Source organism: Ovis aries, chromosome 8 (genome assembly GCF_016772045.2).
Source record: "Ovis aries strain OAR_USU_Benz2616 breed Rambouillet chromosome 8, ARS-UI_Ramb_v3.0, whole genome shotgun sequence".
NCBI classification, from domain to species: Eukaryota; Metazoa; Chordata; class Mammalia; order Artiodactyla; family Bovidae; genus Ovis; species Ovis aries.
The window spans coordinates 2512019-2524566 of NC_056061.1; the positions used below are offsets into that span (position 1 = coordinate 2512019).

Sequence of the window (12548 nt, forward strand, 5' to 3'; positions counted from 1 at the left end):
AGCAGTTTCTTTTTTATCTAATTTGCCAAAATTAGTTTCTCCAGAATTAATTTTCTCAGAGTAATTAGTGAGCCAGTCGTAGTACTGGATTATTTAACGTTAGCTCTTTTGGTACTTTGTATATTGGTTCTGGGTTTCTCTTCTGGTATGTGTGTGTGTATTTAGTTACCTGTTCTATATATAGTGGTGTATGTTTGTCAAGAAGAAAAAGGAACCCTTCTACCTTGTTGGTGGGAATGTAAATTGGTACAGCCACTGTGGAGAACAGTATGGAGCTTCCCTAAAAGACCAAAAACAGAGCTCCCGTAAGATCTTACCTATCTCACTCCTGAGCATATACCCAGAGAAAACCACAGTTTGAAAAGATCCCTGCGCGCCAGTGTTCATTGAAGCACTGCCAGCACTAGCCAGAGCATTGTAATAGCCAGAGCAGCAATAGATAGAGCATTGTGATGGCAGTAGCCAGGAAGCATCCTGGATGCTCATCGACACAGGAGTGGATAAAGATGTGCATATATAACTGTTTCTCTCTATGATCAATAAAATTTTTCCTGTTTCTTTCAGGGCTTGGGCCACTCGTTTCTCCCTTGTTAATTATGTGGTAGAGAAAAATGTGACAGAGACATGATGAGATAGCAGCAGTGGACAGAAGAGTGTGATTATATGATCTGGATTGAAATGATAATAGTTTTTAAAATGTCATTCTCTAAGTAGGGTCTGGCAGGAAAACAATACAGAGACATACTTGAGCAAAATGATTTGCAAAGATTTTGTAGGGATTACAGAGATTCCTAAAATATGTTTAAAAGGAAAAAGCTGTTTTGTATACATACAAAAATTTAATTAGTAAGACCAAAAAAAGTTGGAGGAGAAAAAAAGTCCCATGTTTTAAGATAGCTGTCTCTGTAAATTAAATTATGCCAGTAATCGGTTGTGTATTCCAGATAACTGTATATTTTCTGAATTCCATATCTTGTCTGCCTCCTTTTTTTTTTCTTTTCCTTAGTGCCACATTGTAGTTCTTTAATACTCATTTATTTGGAAACTTCTTTTTAGATCTGATCTAATCCATTTAAGCCATACCAATGTTAGCTTTCATAGGAATATAACTAACACCTGGATGCTCTGGCTGGAGCAGCTGCTCCGTAACCTAAGGTGTTCTTGGGAGCAGCTTTTCCTTCCTCTCCCTGGCTGAGTCCTGACATATCTAGATCTGTTACTAAAACCTGTGTCATATGATGTTTTGTAATGTGATTCATTAACCCAGTAAACTTGTTTTGAGCCCTTGCCTTGTGCAGTTTCTAAACACTGAGAAAACATGAGTAAAACATTGTTTCTACTTTTTCAGAGCCGACAGTATAATGGAGGAAACAGATCAGTGTAAATAATTAGCAGAGAATGAAATGAGTGCTAATAGAAGTATGGATAAAGTGCTGTGGAAGCTCTGAGGATGTGCTTCATCATGCATAGTGTGGGCCAGAGGTAGCTTCTTCATGAAGAATAGTTTGAGTTTACTAGATAAATAGGGAGGACTTTGCTTGCAAAGAGAATGACATATATATGAGGGTGAGAAAGAAAATACCCTGAAGAAATGCACTTCTTTTGAGGTATAGGGTTTTGTTTCTCTTTAAAATTAAGACTGGAATATCAATACATACTTCACCTTGCCGAGATATGGGGTTTAGACTTTTTTCCTAAGCTACTGAAATTATTGAAAGATTTTCAGCATTAGGGAGAAGGAAATGCCAACCCACTCCAGCATTCTTGCTTGGAAAATCCCATAGAGAGAATCCTGGCAGGCTACAGTCTTTGGGGTCACAAAGAGTCTGACATGACTGTGTGACTAACACTTTAAACATTAGAATGATTAGATCATTTGAAAGATCACTTCGGCAGTAGTGGAGAATGGTTTGAAGCAAACAAAATTGGAATGAGGGAGATCAATTTAGGCAGGAGTTAAGCATCTGAAATATAGTGGCAGTGGAATTGGAGAGGAAGGAATGAGTTTAAGACCCTTGACTGTAGTAGAATTCCCTTGACTGTGAGGAAGGACTCACTAGGACAAGTCAGTGATTACGTAGATTTCTAGCTTTGGTGTCCAGGAAAATAAATGTATTCTGACTGAGCAAATGCTGAGGAGGTAGAACTCTGTGATTGTACCAAGCAACAATAATTGCATGGGTTTCTTAAGACAGTTTTAGAGGATGTTAAAGATAGGAAAATGGAAATATTTAACATACTTGGGATTATGCAGGTAGAACACCTTTGTTTTAGATTTATTAACTTTTAATGCCTTTTCATTTTACTTTTATTTGGAGGATAATTGCTTTACAATGTGTTGGTTTCTGCCATACAACAACATGAATTAGTCATCAGCATAGGTTCATTAACTTTTGATTTAGATACATGTTCAGTTTTCTTTGCTGATGAAGTCAAATTGTAATGAATTTTAAATTGTTCTTTTTGAAATTTGTGAAATCATTTTAAAATTCTAATTATGAATTAATTAGAAATGAAAATGGTTGACTTTACATTGAAAAATAATGAAGAGAATTCTCTTTCATGTGTCTTGAATCTAAAAAGCCATTAAATTGAGAATTACTTTCCTTTATCGAAACAGTTGTACCCAACATTTGAATTCATATTTTTCTCATTACTGATCTAAGAACAATAATGTAGGAAAAAGAACCGTGTGCGTGACTCAGTGCAGAAGGTGCTCTGTTGCCTTAGCAGCACAGAGCAAGCTGAAGAGAGTATTGGTACACTTGATGGAAATGGTACTCGGTAGAGCAGGTGGAAAGTGATCCTGGTGAAGGACAGACGAGCAACCAGGAGATGGCTACTGGCTCTGGCCTAAAGTTCTATTTTTCTCTCTCGTACATATTGAAACATTAGTTTCTTTTAGCTAAAACATCATTTGACAATATGAGTTAGTATTTTTTTCATGGTGAAAAATGAGAAATTTATAAAGCTTAATTTTAGTACTTCCCCCTCCCTTTTTTTTTTTTAGATCGTATAATGAAAAAAACAGAAGAGTCTGAATCACACCTGGAGTCTGAAATTAAAAGGAAAGTTGCACAGAAACGTCACAGTAGTACATATCAGTCTACCCCACCTTCTCCGTCTCCTGCTTCCAAAAAATGTTTAACTGATTTAGAGGTGGGTAGAGAAATTATTCTTTGCTGCTAATCAGTTGGTATTTTTATTAATACTATTTTTAGTACTTATTAAATTGTAGTGATCTTTTCAAATAGGACTGCGAGAGAACTAGAAAAGGTTACTTTGGCAAACTTTTCTGCCTTCATTAGATCATTTTTCAACTGTCACAAATCCAGAATATATATCTTTTTGAAAAGACATATGAATACTTCCCTACACCATACTTCACATAATCGCTGTCAATCAGAATTTTTTTTAAATAAAATTCTCATGTATAACCAGAGTACAACTGTCAAAAATGTTTAATTAACATGGATCCAGAATGATCATCTAATGCACAAACTCCATTCACATTTTCTCTAACCATGTCCTTTATGGAAACAGGATCCAGTTCAGGATCATGTTAGACTGAGTGGTGGTGATCTTCAGTCTTCTTTAATCTGGAATAATTCCTTGATGTTCCTTTGTCATTCGTAACCTTGATATTTGTAAGAAATATAGGCCACTTATTTTGTACCTCACGTTGAATTGGTCTGCAGGTTCTTCATGATGTCTGTATTTTTCAAGATTCCTCAGAGGTGATGCTATGATCTTATTGCATCATATCAGGAGGTATATAATGTTGATTTTGACATTATTGCTGATACTCACTTTTATCTTGTTTAAGATATACTCTTCTAGATTTTTCCAGGTATTTTATTTTTAGGTTTTTTTTTTCTCTTTTTATATTTATTTTATTTTTCATTTCATATATGATATACATGTTTCAATGCCATTCTTCCAAATCATCCCACCCTCTCCCTCTCCCACAGAGTCCAAAAGACACCAAAAGACTGTTCTATACATCTGTGTCTCTTTTGCTGTCTTGTTTTCCAGGTATTTTAGTAGGTGTTTTTAATGGGTATTTCTGTGTACTCAGTTACTCATTACATGTCTGACTCTGTGACTCTATGGACTGTAGCCTGCCAGGCTTCTCAGTCCATGGAATTTTCCAGGCAGAAATATTGGAGCAAGTTGCCATTTCCTACTCTTTCCGACCCAGGGATCTAACTTAAATCTCCTGCACTGGCAAGCAGATTCTTTACCACTGAGCCACCTGGGAGTTCCCTAGTGTTTCTATACTTACTTGTTAATAAGAATTTTTTCTTATCTCACATTTACCATAGTTTCTATTGTTATCAGCATGGAGACATAGATTCTTATTTTTCTCAGAAAGGTTATTCTCCACAGCTGAGCAATTTGAGCAGTTTGAGCAGTTTGATGCTCAAATTGCCCTAGATTTGGCCCATGGAAAGTTCTTCAAGCTGGCTGTTTTCTTTTTGACGTATCCCCATCATTATTTGAGTACCTGCTTTCTGGTATAACCAGGTGGTCTAGATTTCTTTGTATTTCTCTGTATCAGCTCTGTAGTCATGCATTTCTCCAAGGAGTCATTGTTTGTATAAGTGAAAGGAAGATATTTGGGCAATAGTTGTGCTTGTTGCTACTGGGTGTCAAACTTGTAGGCCCTCTCAGCAGAGTGAACTAGGAATATTTGTGTATATATGTGTTACTATTTAGTATATATTAAAAGTCATGAGTGTACATTAATAACTCCAATTCTAGTCCAACACCACAGTGTTTATTTTAGCCTTTTGTGCTTTGCATGCTTTTGTAACTCCCTTCTCTGACTGAGAAACCTCTCTGCCATTATCTCCAGTGTATTTGCTCAGTTGAGTTTTCTGTGACCAGTCTTCTGGCACACAAGCCTAAGGTTGGCTTGGGCTCTGCTGTTATCACCCACACTGCTTAGCCCTTTGCTGGACCCCTGGAAAGGAGGGGAAAAGGAGAAAGCTGCTTCCCCCACACACACCATCCTTCCTTCCTTAGGCATGCCCGCTAAAAGCCTCAGAATTTTTTTTTAACTTTGAAAATATATTTTCTTTCTTTTTACTCTTTACTTCTGTGCCGCTTATTCTTTTCTTAGTGGAGATAAAGAATAGATTGTAGCCACTGTCTGTGTAATTTTAAATTTTTTAACAAGATGAGTGGTTTTTCTTTCCATGTACAGTCTGTGAAATTTCACATTACATACTGCTTGTAAGAAAATGAAGTCTTTGGTATTTAATGAGATTATAACAGGTTCGGAATATTTAACAAAACATGAAATTGTCTCAGTGGTGTCTCATCAAAGACATGCTTATTCTTATTAAGTATACAGATTATTATTAATGTGTATAGACTGGCAGATAATATGTGATAATGAGATCTGGATTTAAAGTGTTCCATTGACCAAAGAGGGGGGAAATGACACTTTAATTAATCTTTGTTTTCTGAAGGAATTTATATTTAACATAAAACTGTTATGAAAATTTGCTACTTTACTAAAAATAATTGAATAATGTTGAGATTCTAGTTTTTTGATCACTAGGTTGATAAAATTCTTAATCTCTAGTTTTTATCGTGAACATCGTAATACCATGTTTTGTTAAGCTGATCTGCATTTTGTTCCTAATTCCTGCAAACAGTTCTGAGATACCTGTTTCTTAGCCTGTGGATGGCATATGATAATAGCTTATGATCTAGTTCCTTCTATATTTTAATATTAAAATTTTTAATAGTAGGGAAGTGCTTTTTCTGTTTCAATATCAATTTTATAAAAGCAAATATGTGAAAGTATTGTTTTTCCATAGGGTTCTTTTTATTGAAATGTACCCTTTATTATAGACACTAAAGCATTGGAGCCAGTCTGAACCCAGCTTGATGATATCCTTGATTCTTCTTAGTAAAAGACAGAATTAGCTTACACAGAGCTGACTTCCACTGTGACAAATGAGGGTCCAGTTTGCACGTAAATGGATGTGTTTGAAACCTAGCTAGATGTGGAGATCTGTGCTCATCATGAAAGTGAGGGGGTTAGATGTTTCATCATCGGGTAGTATGCAGGTAGGGACTGCTCCTTTGTATCTAATTACATGTGCATTCAGAATAGCATGATTGAATTCTTTATGTCTTGGCAGAGGGGCAAAAAAAAAGTACAATCTACATATGCCAAGCTGAAGTTCTACCTATTAAGTTTAATTTTGCCCTGGTTGGTTTTCATTCCGTTGTGTTATCTGGGTAACAAATTCCATCCCTTTTTGTTGTCTGGGGTAGACCCTCGAGTAGGTAACCTGGTATCTTAGAACAGCTTTGTCATGGTCAGTTGGGCAAAGTTAGCAATTTCTCTGTCAGTTTTTTTCATCTTTACAGCAAACAGGTAAGTCTAGAGTAGTGGTCTTTATAGGCCTTTTTTGTTTGTGTACATATTTTTGAGTCATAAATTTACCTAAAGTAAAAATGCATAGAACTTAAGCATTCAGTTTGGTGGATTTTTAAATGTAATTCTATATATTTAATCATATATAATTACCACCTATCTGTTGGTCCTGCAACTACTTGATGTCTTCTGTCACCTATAAGAATTTTAAATGACTATATTATCCTCTTATGTATTCTTAAGTTGACATTTAGCATTTTTCATCCTGAATTTAAAAGGTCACACAGGATGTAATAGTTGACACAGTAAAAAGGAGTTACCTTTTAAAATAGAATGTTTAGATCAGTCTCCTCATATATGGATCTGGGGACATCCAAATTAATAATATACACTTGTTAATAGTATATAATTATTAAAGCCATATATTTTATACAAAGTTTGATGTAAAAGCAAAATTATTGGAGGTGCATCTTTTAATTACAGACTATTTTTCTCAATTATTTTATATGTCCATGGATGAATATTATGTTACATATTGAAACTGGATTCAGCATCTATTCATGTTTTCCTTCTTATAGATGTAAGTGCTGAAGAACCTTGTTCGCACAAATAGGTACATGAGTATGGAAAGAGCTTTGTTACAGTAATGTCACCAAATACCTTGAACTCCTTCTACATTATAGGCTTCAAAATCATATGATACTCTACTGTCAAAAAAGCTTTTTTAATGGTATCATAATTGTAAGAGGCCTAGATTGGGCCTTCCTTGAACTATTTTTGTAGCGCTGATAATTTAGAAATAAATTACCTTGTAAAAGATTGTCTTAACCAGAACTTAGAATCAATTCATTTTTCCAGCATGTAACATTATCTTTCTGTTTGGTTTGGTGGTTTTTATACCCTAAGGCCATGTACCATTTTAATATTTCGAATGGAAGTTGGATTTAGCATTCTTTTTTTTTTTTTTTTAAAGTATGAGAACATTTGTGGCAGGTGATACTTTGACATAAGCATAATCAGACCAGTTTTTGGAAGGGTTATATGTATGACTTGAACATCTAAATATTGATTTACCTTAAGATTATTTATGCCCTGTATGCCTTAGAAAATCTTTATGTAGCCCTTGAGGAATATACATACTCTGATTTGAAGACTACTGGACTAGATGGTTTCGAAAATTCCTTCCAGTGTTGTGATGCTAAATCCCAAGTAACATTCAGGATTTTTTGGTAGCCATAGTGATGGTGATGAGAAACAGGAGATTAATTTTGAGATTATTGTTGTCGTTCCATGATGTTGAAATAAAATGCCAGTCTTTTTTTTTTTCCTTTCTTTCTTTTGGATTTTAAGGTTTCTAAACAGTGTGGATTTTGTCCAAAATGTGGGAAAGAAAAAGAAAATCAGACCAAATGCCAAAGTTGTGGTATTCATTTTTCTAAGGATTTGCAGAGAAACTGCAGACAAACTGTAACCTTGAATGACTCTGCTGGATTATCATTAAGAACATCAACTCACCAGAATTCTGGAGGACAGAAGTCACAAAACACGATATTACCAGCCAAGAAGTTTTATGGCAACAGTGTGGGAAAGATTCCAATTGATATTATTGTGAGTTGTGATGAGAGTGGACAGAATTATTTACATACTAATGGAAAAGTCATTCTGTCTAGGGCAAAAGTAGCCAAAATCACAAACCTGAAAGAAAGGAAAACAAGCCTGTCAGACCTAAATGATCCAAGTAAGTATTTTACTCTCTTTAGTATTGCTTATATGGGTCTAATATTTTTCACATATATTTTTAATGTGAGCATGAGCATATTCCTGAAGTGTAGTTTTAAAAGGTTTTTGTATCATTATATGACATGCTTTTGGGGTAGATTATTAAAACTGCCTATGTAATTGAAAAATAATAACTGACTTAGACTTTGTCCTTACCGTATCCATTTTAAGTAGTTTTTTAAAAAAAGAGCATAGATCTTGGCCCTAGTCTTAGGTCAGTTGCCAGTTAGGACCAACTTTCTAACTTTGACCCAGTTACTTTAATCTCGCTGATCTCTAAGTGGATATATTTCCTGCCTGATAGTGTTATTGAGGGAGTAAATTTAAAAATAACATGAAGTGCCTAGCATAGCTCAGTAAAGCATTGGACAAAAGAAAGGACTCTGAAAATTCACTCCCTTACTACTGTTGTTCCTCCTCTAAATCCTTTTCCTGTCTTTAGTCACATGTACATATGTGTATGTATATGAAATACAGTCCTTTTTGTAATAAATAGCATAAGATTGGAAACAGTCATAGACTGATTAAATAAACTTTAGTGTAGGTAGCTGGAAAGGGGGGGAAACTTAATATTGTATAGAATGATTTTTAAGCTATTTTATCAAATGAATTAAAGCAAGGTGCAGATCAGAGTTTATAGTATGCTACTCTTTATTTGTGATGGGTAGGAGAATTTATATACCTTGTTGGTGGCTTGAATGCACAGAATTATCTCAAATTAATTTAAATTAAAATAATATTGTGGCTGTACATCCTTAATGTTTAAATAAAACTCCAGAGAAGTCCTAACTGGATTCAGTAGTTTTATTAATAATAATATTGCTGTTTTTAAATACATATTGATAAAAACAAGCCAGCAATTATATTACTGTCTCCAGAAACCAGATGTTCAGTATTGGAGAAAAGGAATACAAAACCAAAATCAAAGAAGTAAAAATAACTAACTTTGAATTTGAATTGAAGATAATACTGGAACTTATTATATATCAATATTTTCTATTGAATAGAAAGTATCTCTTAGCTTTACCCATGAAATATGCCTGGAAACAGTAAGCAAACCTTGTATAAAAACAACTTTAGTTCCCATATCCCATATCTGTGTTTCTAATACCATTTACCACTAAAAATAATCAGAGCTCTTCAGAGAAATGGCTGACTCTAGATCTGGAACACAAATGTGTGAGATAAATCTCAATCACTGAGTTGTATCAGGAAGCGTGGAAACAGTCACAAATAGCTAAGGTCATGTCAGAAGCACACAGCTAAAATGAAAAGGCTTCACTCCGTAACCAAGACTGAATCTGCTTGGGCCACAAAAGGAACCATAGCTACTATGTATTGAAATATGTTAAATATATCACAGTTAGTTCATAATGATACCCGCCTACTCTCTCACAGAGAGAAAAGCTCCACCTTATAAAAGGGATAAAATCAAGAAGTTTTTCAACCTCAAAAATGTATCAAGTCCTATTTTAATTCAAAGTAAGAAACCTTAACCTTTACCAGTATATTAGCTTATTTTCCGAAAGAGCTTGATTTGTAAAGGAATTTCTGTATAATAGCTGTCAAGCCAACACTCTGTTATGATGTTATGAGGATGTCTATATTGAATATGAATATTTTATGACACATTTTCGTGTTATACCAATGCAATATTAAATATGTTAATATCATTTGAATATTTCCTAATGGTGGGGTTGTTATGTAAAATTTTACCATAAGATATAAGTAGAACTCTAAAACTTAATAGGCAATTACTGGGTATTATTCTGAGCCAGACTTCCATGCTGGAAACTCAGCTTGCTGAGATTTCCAGGATGAGGGGAACTGAAAGTTAGTAAGACTGAGTTAGTAAGTAAAAAAAACAAAGTGAATCTATGTGGTTTTGAGGTGCCTTAAGCAGTTTACTATGAATTAAAACCATAAAGCCTAATTTTGTTTCCCTCCCCTCCAGAAAAATTAAAAACCATGTTTCTCAGTAATGTATATAGAAAAAAATTTTCTGTTTTAAGATATTTATTACATGCTTATTGGTCCTGCTTATAAAAGTTTATATACTAACCAGTTTAGTTTGGTTTTTACAATCCTGTGAGGTAGTTACTAATGCAACACTCTTCTATAAATGAGGCAATCGATGCTTAAGGCTTCTCATTGTTATGTACATATAGGCTGTTGGAGTTTAGATTTTTTTTAATGATTTTTGTGGTTTCAAGGTCTCTTTTGTTTACTTTATCATTCTTAAATTTGTGTTCCTATTAAAATGATTTATTATTATGAAGCTTTTGTTCTGTCCTTGGTGGTCCAATAATAAAATGTACAGTGTCTCAAGCAGTGATAAGTTCTGGGTAGAGAAGTGAAGCAGTTCTGGGAAATGGAGAGTGACAAGTGTCACAGTGAAGAAACTTGCAGTTTTAGATCATAGAATTTTAGATAGGTAGGTGGAAAAGTTACTTGATAAAGACATTTTGAACACTGCCTAGAATGCGGTGAGAAAGAAGATAGCCTGATTTCTGTGGGAACAAGTTTGCAATGTAAATGCAAAGACCAGTATTAGTCTGCTTAGCTTGCCATAACAGAATAACACAGACTGAGTGGGCTTAAATTTATTGTCTTACAGTTCTGGATGCTGGAAGTCCAAGATTAAGGTGCCATCAGGATTGGTGTCAGGTGGAGGCCTCTCTTCCAGGCTTGCAGACAGCCACCTTCTTAATGTGTCTTTACATGCCCTTCCTTTTGTGCTCACAGAGAGGGAGAGAGATCTCTGGCATCTCTTTTTCCTGTGACACCAGTCCTATCAGATGAGGCTTCACCTTTAAGACCATGTAACCTTTATTATCTCTCTATATGCCCTGTTTCCACATATAGCCACTTTGGGGATTAGGGCTTCAGTATGTGGATTTAAAAGGGACAGAATTTAGTTCAAAGCAGACTCTGATGCAGAATCTTAGGTATATACTTATATAGACTATATTCCATGTTTTGTAGAGAATTAAAGCAGTTATAAGAACAGCTCTTGTAACTATTATCGTCTTTGCATACTTTCTCCCTATTTGCTTTGTAATTATGGTGACATTGAGTACAACCCTCATTTACCTTAACTTAATAAAACAAGAACTGTTCTATCTGTTGCAGCATTGGAGCTTTAAAATAAGTTTCTGATAGAGCAAGGTGTAGAAGTTTTAATGTTCCTTAAGCACAAAAAAATGACTGTAGATTGAACACTAGGCTTATTGTTGAATATGTGCTTCTGTGTAGCTCTTCATAAACAATATAAGCAGTTATGAAGTTTTCTTAAGCTTTTATACATCAGGTACTATGCTAATAAATCCTTTGTACATTAAATCATTTGTTCCTAAGACTTTGTTGTCCCCTATATCACAGAGGATAAACTGAGGCAAATGACTAGTAAGTGGCAAGACTCTTAACTTTCAAGTGTGTGTAAACTGACTTGAAAACTAGGGTCTTGAGCCTTCTAATCTGGCCTGTTACATTTTCTGTTAATAAAAATATCACTTCTGAAAAACATTTGAGACTGGATAGCAAAATTAAAAAGATGAATGGTGTGATGCTGGGGGTGATTCCTCTCTGGGACTTGTGATATGACTCATAAATAATAACTAAGCATTTATGTTTATGATATATGATAGGGAAAAACAGAATGGCTCCTACAAGTTTTTACATTCTTCAACACATGACTTTCTTTACCAGATAGTATTTTGGACACTGGAAATATAGCAGTAAATAAAAGCAATATTCTTGTTCTTTATACTTTATTTTAGTGGGGAGAAACAAATGAGTAAGTGTACATCCACAGCAAAAGACAACAGAAATTTAAATTAGTCGATGTGAATAAGCAAGTACCTATGTGCTTACTTCAGATTGGGTAGTTAATCAAAAAGTGGTATTTAAACCAATTATTTGATGACAAAAGTGCAAAAGTGTTAGGAGAATTACAGTTAGATAGAAACAAGCTGGAGGAAAAAATGAAGTAATATGAGAAAGTAGCCTGGGTCCAAATTGCATACTTCTATGAACCAGAGTAAGGAGTTTGGATTTTGACTCAAGTGCAGTATGCTGGCTCTGCAGAATTTGATAGAGAGATGAGTTTGAAAAGATTCACTAATAAGTACGTGGTATAAGAGCAAATTACCTTCATGTAATGTCTTACCCATGTTCATTTACTCAGTAAGATTTGCTGCATATTAGGCATTGGTCCAGTAATTGTGGCTCAGCTGGTAAAAAATTCACCTGCAATGCAGGAGACCTGGGTTTGGTCCCTGGGTTGGGAAGATCCCCTAGAGAAGGGAAAGGCTACCCACTCCAATATTCTGGCCTAGAGAATGCCATGGACTGTATAGTCCATGGGGTCACA

General features: G+C 34.8%; 1 protein-coding gene across 8 annotated transcripts in view; it reads left to right on the forward strand.

Moving 5' to 3' along the window:
* The window catches only part of SENP6 (SUMO specific peptidase 6), a 131536-nt gene that overhangs the window by 78975 nt on the left and 40013 nt on the right, over nucleotides 1-12548 (forward strand). For 7 of the 8 annotated variants that reach the window (XM_027972290.3, XM_042253153.2, XM_027972291.3 and 4 more), the window contains 2 exons: nucleotides 3011-3159; nucleotides 7748-8135. In XM_027972290.3, coding sequence (XP_027828091.1) covers nucleotides 3011-3159; nucleotides 7748-8135 — 537 coding nt within the window. Of the gene's footprint in view, nucleotides 1-3010; nucleotides 3160-5865; nucleotides 6085-7747; nucleotides 8136-12548 lie in introns of those variants that run through there. The other variant, XM_027972292.3, reaches the window with a different exon arrangement.